Source organism: Colletes latitarsis, chromosome 7 (assembly GCF_051014445.1).
Source record: "Colletes latitarsis isolate SP2378_abdomen chromosome 7, iyColLati1, whole genome shotgun sequence".
Lineage (NCBI taxonomy): Eukaryota > Metazoa > Arthropoda > Insecta > Hymenoptera > Colletidae > Colletes > Colletes latitarsis.
This window is the reverse complement of record NC_135140.1, coordinates 21,591,977-21,611,413: the sequence shown is the minus strand read 5'-3', so window position 1 is coordinate 21,611,413 and position 19,437 is coordinate 21,591,977. Positions and strand designations below refer to the sequence as shown.

General features: G+C 40.3%; 2 protein-coding genes across 9 annotated transcripts; one reads left to right on the top strand and one right to left on the bottom strand.

Annotated features, from left to right (window-relative positions):
- Window positions 1–1,538: 1,538 nt before the first annotated feature.
- Window positions 1,539–12,237, top strand: LOC143343905 (fatty acid synthase). Its single transcript, XM_076769280.1, has 19 exons — window positions 1,539–1,937; window positions 2,490–2,740; window positions 2,816–3,047; window positions 3,203–3,621; window positions 3,711–4,004; window positions 4,120–4,327; window positions 4,409–4,569; window positions 4,684–5,001; window positions 5,063–5,568; window positions 5,654–5,958; window positions 6,037–6,432; window positions 7,182–8,215; window positions 8,610–8,851; window positions 8,917–9,613; window positions 9,742–10,573; window positions 10,737–11,209; window positions 11,320–11,574; window positions 11,646–11,900; window positions 11,970–12,237. Exons 1-19 carry the CDS (start codon window positions 1,766–1,768, stop codon window positions 12,144–12,146), a joined length of 7,227 nt encoding a protein of 2,408 aa, XP_076625395.1. The 5' UTR covers window positions 1,539–1,765; the 3' UTR covers window positions 12,147–12,237.
- On the bottom strand, window positions 7,677–15,305 carry LOC143343904 (uncharacterized). Of its 8 annotated transcripts, none has more exons than XM_076769273.1 (4): window positions 13,929–15,287; window positions 13,558–13,839; window positions 13,221–13,424; window positions 7,677–7,804 (listed from the first exon to the last, which is right to left on the bottom strand). In XM_076769273.1, the coding sequence occupies exons 1-3, from the start codon at window positions 14,216–14,218 to the stop codon at window positions 13,223–13,225; spliced, it is 774 nt and encodes a 257-aa protein (XP_076625388.1). In that variant the 5' UTR covers window positions 14,219–15,287; the 3' UTR covers window positions 7,677–7,804; window positions 13,221–13,222. The 8 variants fall into 8 exon arrangements, with proteins under 8 accessions (XP_076625388.1, XP_076625387.1, XP_076625389.1 ...); XM_076769272.1 differs by lacking the exon at window positions 7,677–7,804 and adding an exon at window positions 10,452–10,597; XM_076769274.1 differs by lacking the exon at window positions 7,677–7,804 and having other exon boundaries at window positions 12,398–13,424; window positions 13,929–14,275; window positions 14,448–15,285.
- Between the last annotated feature and the right edge of the window lie 4,132 nt (window positions 15,306–19,437).

Below are 19,437 nucleotides of genomic sequence, written 5' to 3'. Positions count from 1 at the left end.
TTTCTAACTTATTTGATGAGACTATGAACAACTACTTAAAAGAAAAGAACAAAATAAACACGAAAGATAAAGATGTAAATCTTTGATGTTTTTCGACTTAACGATATAAATATATTTTTGCCAATGATAAAACTACTTGTAGCGCAGTATTATACCTTAATACAGGTAGCATAAGTATAGATGAAATTTAAAAATAATACAGTGTACGAGATAATAATTTGTCCTGGTTCAATAACCTGTCTTTTGTAATATGAATTCTCAGCTGCATGAATTATTCAGAATAATCGTCGTTAAACGTTGCATGATTCACTCGCGCTACAAAAATCAACATAATTTTCGGAGCGATTATTTTATTATACTTTTATTTATTTAACGGCTTTATTTGCAAAATAAAAACAAAAGCAAAATGTACATAAAGGAAGGATACCGAGCAAAATGGAAAGTTACGATATATTACGAAGACCGTAAACCGTCATTCACTGAAAAGAATTCCGTGAGAAACGGAAATGCTTTGGAATTTCTTAAATGTCATGTTGCGTGTTTTCCTATTCTATTCAATTTCATTTTCTTGTGAAAACGTAGGTACGATTATACAAAATTTTTATTAACAGTTCCATCCAGGGGGATGTAAACAGATTATTCAATATTTTTAGTCGATGTAAACAGATGTTACGTCAGAGATTATATTAAACGAAGTGAACAAATTTCTATAAAAATATTCTTTTCAACTTTATACCAGAGTAAGGCAGTAATTTATCATTTTGTGGTAATCGTATTAGTCATTAATAATATACTTCTGTATCTGTTTCATAATCGATTAATTTTCAATGTATAATTAATTCATTATCATCTTCGTTTATTCAATAAATACATATTTTCTAAAATAATGTTGAGTATCATTATTAATCCACTTGCATCATGATTCTACCTATGCTACTGAGTTGTGCGGAATATTCTGCTTACAGATGCACATGGGTTGACATCCCATTATCAACTTATAAATTGAATCATAATAAAAAAATGTAATCATTCTACGATTAATGATTAATGAATTATTTAATGATCTTTGATCCATGATACATTAACATGGTTTGATTGTACTGCAATCATATTCGTAATTCATCTGATTTCTGCCTACTATTATAACTGTTACAACTTAAATTTTTTAAGTTGTGATCTATGTATCAATAGCTTAGACACCGAATGAATGCTTCATTGCAAGGGGAAAAAATACTTGTCATCCAAGACTGCGTGGAAATAGCTTTTCCAGACCAGCCATATTTTTTCATTTTATTTAGAATTAGGTAGCAAAAAGAAAAATCTGTAAACAATTTGAAAGTATTTTAGCGATAGTTCTTAATACCAACTATTTCAGTAACGAATTTAACCGATGAATTTTCATACGTCGTTTCAAACGAGGATTACTATGCAGATCACCTTCGGGAATATTCAGGGGGTCTTCAGAGAGGGAACCGACATTACTATTACTGCCACCCTTGATAGTGGGGGATAACGTTGTTATAAGAAGTCCTTGTTCGTTTCTTTCATTCTTCAGTTGCGTGAGTGGTTTCAATACTAATGGGTTGTGACTACTGATCAATTATTCTCCCGAAAATACTGAGCCAGAAGTTTCGTTGTTTCGTGATTGTTCTTCGTCGAGTACTTAAGTACAAGACAGTCGAGAAAATTTAACGCCAATCGAAGAAGAAGACAAATAAGAAGGTAGAAGAATTTCCTGAAGGAGGGGAAGAAGAGATCTTACAACATGGAAATAGAGCCAACGAAAGTGAATTACGCTTCACCACCACCTGGGGAGGAAGTGGTAATCTCAGGAATTGCTGGCAGATTCCCAGAAAGCGAGAATGTGGCACAGCTGAGGGAAAATCTGTTTAACAAAGTGGACCTCGTCACTGATAACTATTCGCGATGGAGGCTAGGTGATTTTTTCGGATTTTGATGTAGATTAAGAGATCTCTTACACTACAGTAAACGGTCAAATTATTAGTTGCACCTGTTAAAAGTACATTTTCAATTATCTTTCCAAGGCAGAGGATTATTTAAAAATTTTACAGAATTTAAATTTTATAGAAGCAACAATTAATATTTTGTAGAACTAAAACATAACATTAACAGATATATGAAAAGCATTTCAAGGACTCGAGCTGTGATTTACGTCACTAATTGCAAATTGTAATAGATTTTCAAATTTCTTGTAAATTTTAATAGACTTTCTCCGCTTTGACTGTGCATAACAACTGCCGATCGTGAATTATGATAGTGACACACAGACCTTTGTTAAACACGTACACAAACATAAAGAGATAGTGACTCAGAATTTAAATTGTATATTCCTCTATCGAGTACGACTGACGACTAAGTTTGAAAAAAACATGTTTGTGCTTATATTAAAACCTACTATGGTCTATTGATATTGCAAAAACTACTTCTACCCATAGGAAATAGGGAATGAAAGTTTATAATTTGGACAGATCACGCGGAAATTCCATGGGGCGGCGGGAAGGTGACGAATTTGAGCAAGTTCGACGCACTCTTCTTTGGTGTCCATTACAAGCAAGCCCACACACTGGATCCCATGTGCAGGATGCTGCTAGAGCACACTTACGAAGCGATCATCGACGCAGGAATAAATCCGAAAGACTTACGAGGGAGCAACACAGGTGTTATCATTGGCTCCTGTATCAGCGAGTCGGAGAAGACCTGGTTCTACGAAAAATTACAGGTTGAACAGACGCAATAAAGAACGTAATAAAATCTTTTTATTTTCCTTTATTTTAAAAATGTATTTGTATTTAAGGCGAACGGCTTTGGTATCACTGGCTGCAGCAGAGCCATGTTGGCCAACAGAATTTCTTACTTCCTGAATTTGCACGGTCCGTCGTACTCGATGGACACAGCTTGCAGTTCCAGCTTGGTGGCCATGGATCAGGCCTACAGAATGATACGAACGGGGATATGCGACAAAGTCATCGTCGGAGGCTCGAATCTCTGTCTTCACCCCTACGTGTCGCTCCAATTCGCGCGACTTGGTAATAAATACCTTCTTGAGTTATACCTACTTGGGAACAGATAAAGCACACGTTAGACAGATCAAAACTCAACGCAAAGAAAAGATATTATTAAAATTCCTTAATGCTAAGTCAGTTATCCGTTTACTAAAACAGTAAAACTACTCCAATTACAGGCGTGCTGTCCGTGGACTGTTGCTGCAAGTCCTTCGATGCTCGAGCCAACGGTTACGTGCGCAGCGAAGCCGTGAGCGTGATCCTGTTGCAAAAGGCGAAGGACGCCAAAAGAATTTACGCGACGGTGGTCTACACGAAGTCGAATTGCGACGGTTACAAGGAGCAGGGTATCACGTTCCCCGCCAGCGCGATACAGAGGAAGCTTTTGGAGGAATTCTATCAAGAGTGCAAACTCTCCCCGACCTGCCTGTCCTTCTTGGAGGCCCACGGAACAGGAACCAGCGTCGGCGATCCCGAGGAACTCAACGCCATCGACAAGGTCTTCTGCAAAGATAGGACCTCGCCCCTTTGGATTGGTTCTATTAAATCGAATATGGGACACACCGAACCTGCCAGTGGTATCTGCTCGATCGCCAAGGTGAGCTTTTAATAATCATGGACGCTTAATCACCTCAATTTTGCCTTAAATATTGTCAAGTAAATATCGAATTCTGAACATTTTTCAAGATAATCATCGCAATGGAGACCGGTTTGATCCCGCCGAATCTGCATTTCAAAAGTCCCATAAAGGGCATGAAATGTTTCGAAGAGGGGAAGGTTCGGGTGGTTACGGAGCCAACACCATGGAAGGGTGGCTACATCGGAATAAACTCCTTTGGTTTCGGTGGTGCAAACGCCCATGTTTTACTGAAATCATACACGAAAGAGAAAGTGAACAACGGAGCACCTTCCGACGATTTGCCTAGGCTCGTAACTGTGTCTGGTCGTTCGGAAGAGGCTGTCGAAACCCTTTTACACTCTGTAAGTAACGCTATTGACAATGTCTATAGAAATTTCCTGGTCATTCTTCTTATATAAAAAAAAATGTACAGCTTCGCGACGCAAAATTCTTGATAAAAGATTACATATCGTACAGGTGGAAAGTATACCGGTGGATATAGAATACATACGACTATTGCAAGATATTCATTCCGAAAGTATAGCTGGTCACTTGTTCAGGGGTTACGTTATCGTCGGTTCTAAAACATTCGAAAAGCCGCCAAAGGAGATTCAAGAGTACTCGGGCATCAAGAGGCCGATTTGGTTCGTATTCTCTGGAATGGGATCGCAATGGGTTGGCATGGGTACCTATAAAATGTCTACATTTTTATTTTATTCCAAGAGTTTGGAATTAGAGATTCTAATTGAATTTCTGAACACGTTAGGCGAGTCGCTGCTGAGGTTCCCCGTCTTCGCCAAGGCGATACAGAAATGCGACGCGGTTTTGAAGCCGTACGGCGTTGATATCGTTGATATCATCACAAACAAAGACAAGAAGACTTTCGACAATATTTTAAACTCCTTCGTTGGAATTGCTGCGATTCAGGTGACACTCGTCAATTTTGGATCCATCACTGATAGCGCATTCTGTGGATGAAAAATTATCAAATCAGTCAATTGCAACCTGACGCGATCGTAATAGATAATAATAATTGTATAGATTGGTCTGGTTGATATGCTGACATCCGTGGGCATAGAGCCCGACAATATCATTGGCCATTCAGTGGGCGAACTTGGCTGCGCCTATGCCGATGGATGCTTCACCGCCGAACAAATGGTCCTCTCGGCGTATTCCAGAGGCCTGGCGTCGATCGAGACGAAAATGATCCGCGGATCCATGGCGGCGATTGGTCTTGGTTACGATGAAATTAAGGGCATGTGTCCACCGGATATCGAAGTGGCGTGCCACAATAGTTCCGACAGTGTCACTATCAGTGGTCCCGCGGAGTCCATGAAAGAGTTTGTAGCTAAGTTGCAGGTACGTTGCCAATTTCTACGGTCCCCATTGAATCCATCTAACGAAAAATCAAACGTTCCAGGCCAACAAGATCTTTGCGAAAGAAGTTCCTTGTAGCAACATCGCCTACCACAGTCGCTACATCGCGGATGCAGGGCCGAAACTCTTGGCGTACTTGAAGAAAGTGATACCGAACCCGAAACCGCGAAGTTCCAAGTGGTTGAGCACGTCGGTGCCCCAGAGTCAATGGTCGACACCGGCCGCGAAGTACTCATCCGCCGAATACCACACGAACAATTTGTTGAACTCTGTGCTATTCGCGGAGACGGCGACCATGATTCCGGCGAACGCGATAACCATCGAGATCGCTCCTCACGGTCTCTTACAGGCCATCTTGAAGAGGTCTTTGGGCCCTGACGTGACGAACATACCGTTGACTCAACGGGGGCACAAAAATAATGTCGAGTTCTTCACCCAAGCTTTAGGAAAATTATACAACGTTGGTTTGCAACCGCAGATTGCGAATCTCTACCCGCCTGTTCAATATCCTGTCAGTCGTGGCACTCCCATGATCTCTCCTAATATAAGGTGAGCCCAGAATAATGGTCTAAGCTTCTACTAGGTTGTAAACAACAATTTGTGTCAAAGAGACTCGAAAGGGACAATTTTTCAGGTGGGAACACTCCGACGATTGGTACGTGCCAATTTATTCGCAACGTCTGAAAATAACCACGTCGGAGAGAACCGTAGAGATCGATCTTAACGACGAGGTTTATGAATACATGGTCCACCACGTAATCGATGGAAGATGTTTAGTTCCAGCTACTGGGTACCTGATCTTGGTGTGGGAAACTATCAGTATGTTAGAGGGGAAGCTCTGCGATGAGGTACCGGTTGTGTTTGAGGACGTAAGGTTCGAACGCGCGACTACTATCAGCAAGAACAGTATCGTTACGTTGACAGTGATGGTTCACAAAGGTAAATTCACCGGTGTTCAAAACTTGGAAACTAATAATGGTTTTATGTTATTAACATTGATATTTACAATTCTTTCAGGTTCTGGAAATTTCGAATTATCCGAGGGAACTTCGACCGTGGTAACAGGAGTGATACGCAGACTGAATAATTGTGCGCAAGAGATGATCTCTCCCAAGTTTTTGCCAGAGATCGACGACGAGGAACCTCTGACCACCAAAGACATCTACAAGGAGTTTAAACTGCGTGGCTACGAATACAGCGGACCATTCCGTGCGATAAAGAGTGCGTCGTTGAATGGTTCCAGGGGTTGTATCGCGTGGATGAAGAACTGGGCTGCTTTTATGGACAATATGTTGCAAATCAAGTTGATTGGAATGGATACCAGATCTCTATACGTGCCGACAGCGATACAGAAGTTGACAATAGACGTTAGGATTCACAACGATAAGATTCGAAACTTCAACGAGGATATCAGTACGTTACCCTGCTATACAGAGTGTTCGGCCATCAATTTTTTAATTTCGTCGAAAAATTTTAGCACCTACACGAATTTTTTTCTCCAAAGTACATAGGATTTCGGGGGTATGTGTATTCACCAAAAATTATTATAATTGACCCCCGCGGCCAAAAATAATTTTTTCAAAATGATTTGAAATTTTTTAATTTAATTTTTTAATAACTTTTTAACGAAGCCTCAATCAAATTTTTCCCAAAGGTGGCCGAACACCCAGTATGTGTATAATTTTAGGAATTTAGAGAATTTTCAAATAATTGGGGTGAAAATAAATAAAAGACGTGGAATAAAATTTTTGGCTTTTATGCTTAAGTTAGCTATCGAGTTTGCGTGGCTTTTACGTTGTTGAAATTATGGAAACAGTGCTTCTTGCTACTGTATGCAAAACTATGCCCAACAAATTACCGATTTATGTATACTCGCTAATGTCTTTCAACGGATGTGTAATTAATGCCGTGCATTAATTGATCAAGACTGCCAATGTCTCTACCATAGTAGACATACTCAACTATGTAAATGCAAACGTAAACAGCGGACTTTTAAACCCGATTTTCTGGAAATCCTAGTCTCGGAAGAAACAATTTTAAGCTTGATTAATTATTTATTTTTGGACATATTCCGTGTGACATGTTATGTAATATTAAATTATTATTTTGCAGTTACTCAAAATTGGTATATTTGTTAAATATTTTATCAATTTCTTTTATAGATATACCAGTGTTCATGTACAAAGATTACGACGCAATAATATCCGGAGGCATAGAAATTCGCGGTCTGAAAGCGAATGCCATTCAACGACGAAAGACAATGGTGGCGCCAGTTTTAGAGGAATACAAGTTCGTGGCCAATCGCGATAAAGCTCAAACTACGCTGAATGAAATGATCGTGTTGTCGACTCACCTGGCGCTAGAAAACTATACGTTGACAAACCCAAAGATTCTCGAGCTGATCGATCACGAGGACAGCGTCTCCACCGAGGAGATTCTTACTCCCACGTTCCTTAGCGTGCTCGGAGACTTACCGCTGATTCGTGCAAGCGTGGTTCTTGCCGCAGAATCCGAACGTTATAAGAAATTATCTTTTCCCGAGTCCGTCAGCACGGTAGAACCGAACAAATTACCGGAAGATGGAACTGTCTTCATGGCAGCCGCCTACAACATTTTGACGAAGAAGAAACAGGACTCTCTGAATCGACTTCTGCTCGCGACCAATGATCACGGTTTCATCTTGGCTCGAGAGGCAACGGTCGACAACGATACTTACACCTACTTGGAGAAGTGCGGGCTGAATGTTGTGTTGGAGAAGAGCCTCAAGGACCATGCGCTATTGCTTCTGAAAAAGAAGGAAATTCCCCCTTCAAAAACGGAAGTCGTATACGTGAACAATAACGAGTTCAGTTGGCTGAACAAAGTAAAGGAAACATTGAAAAGAGAAGAAGAAAAGAAGAGTAACGAGAAGGGCGTAAGATTGGTCTTGGTTGCCGAGGGTGACTTGGAAAATGGCGCTCTGGGTCTGTACAAATGTCTGATGAGGGAGCCTAACGGTGACATTGTAAAAACCGTGATCATTCAGGATGAGAATGCTCCAAAGTTTTCGCTGAACGATCCGTTTTTCGTTAAGCAGCTTGACATCGATATTGGAATTAATATTCTACGACCTGGAAGAGTTTGGGGCACGTACAGACATTTGCCTTTACCACCGTTGAAACCTATTCTAGTTCCCCATGGCTATGCGAATTTGAAGGTGGTTATATACTTATACTTATGCTTTAATATACAGGGTGTTTGGCTACCCCTGGGAAAAATTTTAATGGGAGATTCTTGAGGTCAAAATAAGGTGAAAATCAAGAATACCAATTTGTGAGGCTGTCGATACGTCAGTAAGTAGAATTTCTCATGCTGAATGAGAACCACTATCGTGCACGCAGCTGTTCGCAAGTTGCCGTTCTACAGGTGGAACTTTAAACGTTAATAACTTTTTAACAAAGCCTTAATCAACAAATTGGTATTCTTGATTTTCGTCTTATTTTGGCCTCTAGAATCGCCCATTAAAATTTTTCCCAGGGGTAGCCGAATACCCTGTATAATCAGTTAATGTTAAATTATCACTTAAAAATTGATGTTCAATTTTTCCACAGGTCAGGGGAGATTTGAGCTCCTTGGAATGGATGCAGGGCTCGATCCAGCCTGACATGAATAACAAGGAACTTATTAAAGTAGTGTACTCCGCCATAAATTTCAGAGACGTGATGTTGGCCACTGGTAAGCTGATGCCAGAGTCTATATCAAAACTCAGAGAGATGAAGGACTGCTTAATCGGATACGAGTTCAGTGGAATAGACACCAGCGGCCGTCGTGTGATGGGATTCACTAAAAGCAGGCAAGTCTGGGTTATAAGTAACGAAGACATGTTTGAGAATCTAATTTGGTCGATTGGTTCTCCAGGGCTTTGTCAAACTTCATAGTCCCAAACAATTACACCCTGTGGCCAGTACCAGACGAATGGTCCTTGGAAGATGCAGCAACGGTTCCCTGCGCATACTCTACCGCCATTTACGCCTTCTACGTTTTCGGAAAGTTAAAGAGGGGCGAAAAAGTCCTGATCCACGCTGGCAGCGGAGCTGTCGGCCAAGCCGCGATCAACGTAGCCCTATCCGAAGACTGCGAGGTCTTCACCACTGTCGGAACACCGGAGAAAAGACAATTCATCAGAGAGATGTTCCCCAGCATCGACGATGACCACATTGGCAACTCTCGGGACACCAGCTTCGAGCAGATGGTGATGAAACAGACCCATGGCGAGGGGGTCAACATAGTCCTGAATTCATTGGCGGAGGACAAACTCCAAGCGTCAATTCGTTGCTTGAGCTACCGGGGTCGTTTCCTGGAAATCGGTAAATTCGACCTGTCCCAGAACAATAAACTAGGAATGGAAGTGTTTTTGAAGGAAGTCAGTTTCCACGGGATCATGTTGGACTGTATGATCAACGGCATCGACCTTGACATTCAAGAAGAAATGTTTAATTTCATCAACGAGCGCATGAAAAAGATTATTTTGAAGCCATTGGTCAGGAAATGTTTTAAGAAGAACGAGATAGAGTCTGCGTTCAGGTATATGGCAGCCGGCAAGCATATAGGAAAGGTGGGTACCTGCAAAGCAACATCGATAAATGTCAATATTTAATAACAGTCAAGTAGAAAAACGTTGTCTTCTTTCCTTTATTATATAATTATATTATATTTAGATGAACGCTGAACTATTGCCCGCAGGTTCTAATCAAAATAGCCGACGAAAATGAGCCCTTCATCACACCGATATCCGCCTACCCGCGGTTCTATGCCATACCCAACAAAAGCTACGTGATCGTCGGCGGCTTGGGCGGACTGGGACTGGAGCTTTCAGACTGGTTGGTGCTTCACGGCGCCAAGAATTTGGTGATAATCTCGCGTACCGGCGTGAAGGACGGCTATCAGCGGATGAGGGTAGAAACGTGGAAATCGTACGGCGTGAAGGTGCTAATCATTTCCGGCGTGGACGCGTCTCAGACCAACGACTGCGAATTCATCTTAAAGTCCGCGGAGAAGCAGGCCCCGGTGGACGGCATCTTCAACCTCGCGGCGCTGTTGAAGGACTGCCTCTGCGTGAACCAAACCGAGAAGACCTTCGAGGAAAGCATGAAACCCAAGGCAGGAATCACCAAGAAGCTAGACGAGGTTTCGAGGAAGATTTGCCCGAAACTCCGTTACTTTGTGGTGTTCTCTTCGCTTTCTTGCGGAAGAGGTAGCCCGGGACAGACGAATTACGGCATGGGCAACGCGGTGCTGGAGAGGATTTGCGAGAGAAGGGTGGAAGAAGGCTTACCGGGCATGGCGATACAATGGGGAGCCGTGGGAGAGGTTGGTCTAGCTGCCGCAATGCTGGAGAACAAGCAACAACTAGTGGTCGGTGGAACCCTACAGCAGATGATATCGTCGTGTCTGGAGGAGCTGGAGAAATTCCTGACGCAAAGCCGACCAATCGTCTCTAGTATGGTCGTGGCGGAGAAACGTCCTAGCGCCAGCGAAGCTAGCAACGTTCTTGAGGCAGTACTGAACATTATGAGTCAGTATCGTTCTTAACTATTACCTACAATCAGAGACAAGATAAGAGACCCTATACATTTGTTAATTTTTATCTAATATATAACAAATGTTTTAGTCGAGTAAACTAAAGTAGAAACAGTCGATACGATCTTGTCTAGTCTGTAACTTTTTTTCTAACGCAGGTATAAAGGATCTTAAGGGCGTCAGTCAGAATGCGTCGTTAGCCGAACTTGGAATGGACTCCATGATGGCTGTGGAAATAAAACAAATGTTGGAGCGAGACTTCGAGGTGCTTCTAACTCCGCAGGATATACGAACCCTAAACGTGGCCAAGCTTGTGGAGATGTCGGCGAAAGGCACCAAGAAACCAAAAAAACAGGCCGCGAAAACTGTCGCCAAAGCGGAAAACGTGTCTGGCATGGAGCTGTTGATACGAACGGTGAATGTATCGATACTGGAATCCAATTATTGTATAGAGCTTCCCGTCAAACCTGGCGAAAAAAAGAACGAAGTATTCCTCATACCAGGCATCGAAGGAGCCGCTGTAGTCTTCGATCCGTTAGTGCCGAAATTAAAGGTCCCCGCCACCTGTTTACAGATGGGAACGTACGATATTGGACTAACTGTGGAGGAAATGGCGGATCGTCTTTTGCCTGTGCATATCTAAAACAACAATTTTTCACATGATACTAACACTAAAACTACCGACGACTTAGGTAGTCTTAAGTCTCTCTAAACGAGTAATACAATTCCACCTTCCTCCAGTATGTTTTAGAAAGGAGTAAACACCGAAGTGACTTCGTTATTGTGGGTTACTCGTTCGGATCGATGATAGCTATCGAGCTTGTTAGGAGATTAGAAGCTCATGCTTTCGTTGGTAAACTTCTACTGATCGATGGATCGCCCGATTACATGAAAGCAATAATGGCTAAGCAACATTTTGCAACTTCGAGCACGGACTTCGAAAACAATCTTCTAACTGGCATGTTGACCGTCACCAAGGCGACTACCGTCGCAGAGGTGATCTATTTTCTTTAAGTGAAATATTTTCCCAAAGATCTTTCATGTGACTGATATATATATTTTTTCAGTTAAAAATGGAATTGACCAAATGCAGCACTTGGGAAGAAAAGTTAGACAAATTTGTAATCCATACACCCTCTGAAATTAAGGAAATTTACCCTCCTGAGGCTCAAAAAGCAATTGCTACGTTCCTGTATAAACGTCAATGCGTTATAGACATCTATGACTGTGACTCTTTGCAACCTCTTAGAACTCCTATCACCTTACTGACACCAATAACGCCGATTCTACCGATGAGTGATCCAACTTACGGACTGAGCAAGGTAATGCATGCGTTATTATATTAGTGTTTGATTCTTTTGCTATGAAAAGTCACTCATCTGTTTTTTTAGTTAACTTATGGAAAGGTAATTGTACACCAAGTCGAAGGTGACCATATCACGATGCTAGATAGCCCGAAAGTTGCAGCAGCGATCAACGGTGATCCTCTAGAAGACGAGGAATCGTTTAAAGAACATCTGCGTCTCGGACCCTCTGAAGTCACAATCCTCAGGAAGGGCATATCGTGAGAGACTAAATTATATTTTTCGTTTCTTAGCAAAGCGTATTATTTTTCTGTACTTTCCATCGATCATGAATAAATGAAAAACTCTCTGTTAATGTAACGTTGTCATGTTTTATGCAAAATCGTCACACATACAGACCGCATTGATCATGACAAACTATCGCTATAACGTTCGATCATACAGCAAATCGAATTTATATATTGGACTTAATATTAAATTGTGCACATACAGTGTAGAAATAAAAACTACCTCGGTAAAAATCACTCTTTTCTTTTCTTGTGCATTCCAATTTTTACATAGCATTCATATTACACTAGAATTTCAATCGCAACGAAATAAATGATGGAACAAACTTTGTACAGATCAAACAGTAATGTCACGGACAGTATCGATGTGACACTTTTTAACACGTTAACGATGATAATTACAATAATACTGAATTCAATATTAAACTTCTGAACGCATTTGCTAAAGACACATTTTTCCTTTCAACCAGTTTACACGCACAAATTATAATTATATATAATTTATAATAACCAGTTTACACTTACTCAGTTAATACACTCACGATGGGCGGCTCTATTATTTGTACTTCCTTCCACTAGAACGAAGTCGTTTGTCTAATCAGTGTATTTTTTTTTTTTGTTAATACAAGATACTCGAAATAAAAACGGACATTGTTATTTCCAAATTTACGAATTTTTTCCTAATTTTATTAACAAAAAATCAGATAAAAGCGATTAGATCCGTTTGTACCAGTCGTTCATCCCGGCGTGAACGTATTAAAGTGGTTACACACTTTGCGAAACGCAACAAATACATTCCAACTTAAAACATAATAGTAACAAATTCTCACTGCATAATTAACTACCCGATATAGAGTATATTCGCCCAATAAAAAAAAGGCTTTATACCTTCGTTACTTCACAAAATATTACACAAAGCATATTGGATAAAAAATAAAAGGCATGACATTTCTTCCCACACTCCTCAAAATCTACGTACATTTTAGAATACAATATCATTTACCCCGTCGTCCAGCAATATACAGAAATAAGAAACTTGCTGACAAATTACCTTCATAATTCCATCGGCTCGTAAACTGATGCATTACTCGATAACGGTTGATTCAAGTCGGGAATGGCATCGTTATTATTATTGTTATTATTATTATTGTCGTCGGACGCATTGGGAGTGGTAGTAGACGGGTCTCTCGTTGGAAAAATACGAAGATGTTTGCACGGCGGTTCCCAAAGAACTAGAGCCATGGAGGGCCTCTCCCTGAAAGGGAAAAACTGTAAAGCTTAATCTTCTTCATTTTTACAAGCAGCGATATCGTAATGTAGGGTAATTCGGATAACCGGAATTTTACTGTATATGCATTTTGTTTATGAAAATAGACTTCTTTCCTTACAATTTAGACATCAACGAAGATGGAAGAAGAGGTTCTGGTTGCAATTTCTTCAATTCCTCTGAAAGGACCAATCTGCAATGTCCAGATTTTATTCGATCCGCGTCTACCGTACTCGTTGCACCTATGTCCAGTTCCATATTTAGTTCTCTGGCAGAAGCTGACTGCGAATCAGCCGTTGACGTTGACGGTACCGGCGACGGCGGCTGATAATTTGGACTGATATGCAATTCTTTGAAATGAGCAGTCATTTTGTCTTCCGTTATAAATTGTTTTGTCTGTCGCCTGTAATATAATAATAATTTATTAGAGGCTATTTACAAAGGTAAAGATTCTTTCTGTAATATTTTATTACATACTATTAAATTACTTACGCATCTAATAAATCAACAGCTTCTAGTTTTCTTTTCTGATGGATGATCGGTTTAAAACTCTGCTCACCAGTAAATCTGACTAATTCTTGTTGGTTTAAAGAGGGCACGCTCCATGGTATTGTCATTGGAGGTACTTGTGGCATTTGCATCCACATTGCAGGCTGTTGGGGAACGTTCTGCTGTCCCATCATATGTTGAAATATTGATGGAGGTGTATGAAGATTCACTCCTCCCATTGCATTCTGATTCGAAAGAGAATACATTTCACGCTGCATGGTCAATGTTACCATAGTCAGAAACAATGCTAGACCAATAATATCAGTTCCAATAATATGGTCTCAATGGTTCTAAGACAATAAGTTTACTTATGTAATTACAAGTTCCAACTACTTATGTAAATACAATGTGTGCAAAATTAGACCAAAATTCTGAGCAACAGTAATGTATCTTTCACAGAGTATCTTGTTTATCTTTTTTCTTAAATCAATACGTGAAATTTGTAAATAGTGAGGTGCCTACTGTCATTTAGAGTTACCAAGAACTCAAGAGAACCGTGCCTCTTGGACTCCGAATGAGCGTTGTGACAAACAATACTTCCCAAAGAATGTCAGAAACGTATTTATGTTGCGCAACGTACGACTTTTGGCACAAGCCTCGGAGAAAAAGAACAGGCGCGTGATAAACGCGTCTCGAAACAGTCGGTCGTCATACGATTCGAATCCTTGAACCGTATGCCAGACGCTAACCTCCGTTGCTCCGCTCGATACAACTCGATCGGAAAATAACGTCACGCTTAGGCGAAACGATACGTAAATGTTCACGAAGGAAATCTGGATTGTTACACGGTAATACGTTTATCCGCGATACGCTTTACAATGTCTGACCCGATACACACTTCGAGAAAGATCGTACAGAGCCCTGCGCGATTGTTTGTTATTGTTTCCCCGCTTTATCACTGCGAGCAAACCGTTGCGCGTGTGCGATTTTAACGAATATTATATGACGAACAGTCTGTTAAATTCTCTCTTTGCACACTTAGAATACATACAAGACTCAGACGAACGCACAAATTATGAAACTGCACAACAGGCAGACATTTCGCTAGCTCTGGTTAACCAAACACGAAGTATACTCCAGACCTTTAAACTATGCAGGAGTTACACGTTACAAGAGGTTTGCGCTTGCGCATACTCAGTTGCTACAAGATGTTTCAACAAATATCTGGAACGTTCTCACAAATAACTCTAGCCGACAAATATCAATACGGCTATGTTATGCTCTTAGGAACGACACACTAATTAATACGATATGCGTTCGATGCTATGAGAACTGTTTATGAAATATTTTATCCGATCAGAGCGTAAGTATGATTAAACTACAAAGTATGCAACCTGTTAAGCGAAGATGCAAACAAATCGCGCGTTGCATTGCTACAGGCGTAAGCACCGTTAACGTTGTGAAAACTATGTGAATTTTACATTATACGTACCGTTAATTGGTTTATTTGCTAAAAAACAAAAATTTGTATCATTCTTTAATATTAAATAATTTTTTTCGAGCGAAAAGCATTCATCTATTTAATATATTGAGAACTGGTAGACTAGGGGATATTGTCAGTATACTTCGCGAGTATAAATAAGAAAAGATGTTAGATAAACATAAGTCGCTTAAAATACAATGTAGGAATAGATCAGCGATATGGATAATAAATTTAATTTATAATGAATTTCATAGGGTAATAGATTTTATCGTTGACTGCTATCAGTCTTGTACTATCAAAAACAGTAAACATTTTGAAATGGAGGATTAGTTGCTTCTACGTGTACCAAAAACATTATGCTACTTTTGACGACCACAGAAAGTAAACACAGTTAATCTATTCCTATATTGCATTGCAGTGATTGCAAGTCTGTTACTGTTCTCCACATGCTTGTCATAAATTATTGATAAATCTTCAAAGGACCTATGTTTACATAACGTTATTTTTTTCTTTATAACTGTATATACGTATTTTAGATTCGTTGTAGACAATCGAAAAATAGCGTTCTTCGCTACTTCCTACGCGTACAGTTTCGACTCTAACTTAAAACCAGTTCAGCTGTGAAAGGAAAAGAGAAACTTTCTCTGTCTCGTTATCTTCCTTTTATTTAGATCTCAGTTTCGAATTCCTAGTTCTCTGCGACGCAGCTGCATCAAGGTAACTCGAGATACTCTAATTTCGCGCGACAGTTCACGTAATATTAACAAAGATCAATTTCTGAAGCAGGTGAAAATGCTTCTGCTTGTTTTGCGACGTTACCGTGGATACACAATTCCTACTAAATTGTCTGTACAATTACATATGCAAATGAGGCGCGGCGCGATAAAACTTTTCCTGTAAATCCTCGATGACACACATTCGCACGGCTCCTTGCAACCCATTCTGCCTAGTCGGTCTCCTGTTGCACACAATACATACAAAGATAGATAAATGTGTTCGGAGACGGTGCATGTTTAAACACGCGAACCGACTGTCAGACATGAAAGACTTTTCATGGATGGAGCACGTGTAACAAGTACAATTGTGGTGCGCATAACACGGCAAACATTATCCGTTTGCTCGCACGTGTCAAACCTGATAACGCCCAGGGTGGCGAACGTACGGCACGCGTATCAAAGATAGCACGAGACCAAATTAGAAAGAAAATTCGTTTCGTGTTTCAAATTTAAGAAACATTAACATTTTTTCAAATAAATATGGTTGAGTAGCATAATGTATTCCGATCTACTAAGCGCTCTTCAGTCGGATCATAGAATACCGAATGTAATAACACTGTGTGCCATCAGTTGACCTTTTGCACTACGCAATTGTTTTTACACTGCGTTTCAATAGCTTCCAATTCATTCGAGAGTATTTTACGAAAGAAGATACAAAAGAGTTATCTCAAATTACAATTACATACAATATGTACAAACGATTTCTGCGCTACTTAGAAATCTGTAGTGGTAATAAATTTTTCAGAAATTGACAAAGTTAATCGCTTAGTAACAATTTGTACGCTACACGAGAAAGTCTATGAGACGTCTTAGTAATATCTTGTAAATGTTTGTTCGTGACCAAGATATGACGTCTTAAAGGCCTTTGTCGTTTTGACAAATGACGTTGTTACCCGATGTCTTTGCGCTGCTGAGTAACCAGATCCGATATGTTTTTTGTTGCGCATAGCAAAAAAATTAGAGTTTCAAAAATAAAGTTTTAACACACGGCCGCAAGAATTAACGCACGTTTCGACATCCCTGCGATAACGTGACTCGAAGCAACGCTTTGCGGCCGTCAGAATGGCCGGTCTTTCATAAATAACGTTGTTGCTCCTACTCTGCCATGCGGTTACGAACGAAAACGGTTTTTCCGTCGGTGATTCCCGAGCACTTCAATGTCTCCCACGCGCATCGCGAACCATTTATCTGCATACGGACACACGAAGAAAATACTTGTGTCACTTGCAAACGCAAAGCGCAGGCTTCAGTGTGATTCCAGAGTTGTAATTTACGAGCTCACGATAACATAAGCATGAGCACTACGTTCAATATTTATTAAAGAAAAATACGTCAGTCTTACACGTTAAACTCCTAATACAAATATCGCAATGCTAATTCCAATTGTTCCAAATTGACCATTAAGGCTAAAAAATGTAGACCAATTCAAATACATTTCGACCGGTGTTACCAATGTCCAGCAAATAAAACCACATTTCATATTCTACGATATCCACATGGAGTGGAATTTCTCGTATCAAACACAAATTAAGAAACAGAATTACTCTATCGTTCTCAGTTTCTGAAAAATATAAAGCTAAATAGTTCAATTTTGTCTTGTAAGATAGAACAGAGTTTCCTGAATACTAAGTCCTTTGAAAGCAATTAGTTCTTCTTAATTATACAGATAAAAAGTGAGTCTCGATTGGACGATACCTACTATTGGCGTCGATTAAACGTAGCTACGGTACTGAGTCGAGACAAACGAGCGATGGCCGCATGGCGGCAAAACACCGTCCACTCGCTCCAAAGTTCCAAATTGATCTTTCCTCGATCTGTTCGAATTACAGACTATTTAGACACTTTCTCTGTGGTTTCCTCCACAGAAATGACTATAGAATCCGATAGTGTACAGCAAAGTCGTGCTAGACAAAAAACTTTTCGACAAAATGTGAAAGTAACGCGTAAAAACTATGCGTATTGTATCTTTCTTTTTAATTCCACTAGCCATTTACAATATTTTGTTACGACACACACAATAAATATATTCAGGAAATTATTCTCTATCTTTCAAAGCCAGATTGAACATTCTAGGATTTTCAGTTTCCACGTGTTACCTCAAAATCATGCATTTTTCAACAACCAAAGATGGTAGAGTCTGGGTGAGTGTTTAAGATGAAAAACTTTCCAAGACTCATCTAATGAATATTGCAATTAAGCTTCGCGTTGAATAATTACCAGTATATTTACAGTAATTTTGTTCAATGCTTTCAATTACATACTAAATATGCCAACAGAATATTCTGATGCGAAACATTGTTCGTACAGGCAAAAAATAGAAAATCATCGCTGAATCAGCGCATAGCACGTATTATGATTCATCGTAACAAATCTTCCAACTAGATCGTTGATTATCCAAATTGACAAACGCAAAAATGCGAGTGTGGTTGAAAAAGAAAAAGAAAAAAAAATTAGAAAAATACGCACGGTAAAAGTGAGAACCGCTCGTTGGGATTTCCCTTTAATCGTAAATTGATTGCATTCTTGCGGTGTCTGGATACCTGGCCAGATCGTTCTCCGTGATTACCTTATCTTGCTGTAAAGGCCAGAAAAGAAGCGTCATTGGCCGCGGACGCGTCTTTCAGTAAACGCGTGAGAGAGGAGAGACGTGCACACACAGAGCATCGATAGCGCATACGAACGTTAAGGCCACATAGTCGGTTATTATGTAGCCGATATGGCTTGAAGGCAATTAATACTATTGTTATGATTCAAACGGGTACGTCATGTGTGTTTCGCGACGATGCAAAGCCAGCCTTCGGTCAGTGTTCTACCACCGAGACTTGCAGATACTCCGTTTCCGCCCGGGACTCTTGTACGAAACTGTGCACCATTCCACGTCCGTTTAGTGGCTCCGAAGAACCGTCCTGAGAAATGCGCTCTGTGTCGTTGTTCTGCCTGCAGAGTATAAAACCGATAAGTGTGTTTCGCATATTCCCTGATTTCATTTCTCTTTATTAATAAAAATCACAGTATCGTTTATTAAACTAACAGACGGAAAACATGGAACGCAGTGACAAGAGCGTATACGATAATCGCATCTGTGATTGTGTAAACGTATGGCTGCAGTGACTGGATCCGTTGGGAAGGGAACAATGATAACATTGAATGTTGGTGAAAACCGTGGCACGATTCTTTGACTCTTCTTGCAGCCGGAGGTGCATCGATGACGTAGGGTGAGACTTGGCAACAAGCGTCGGTGTTCCGGTGGCAC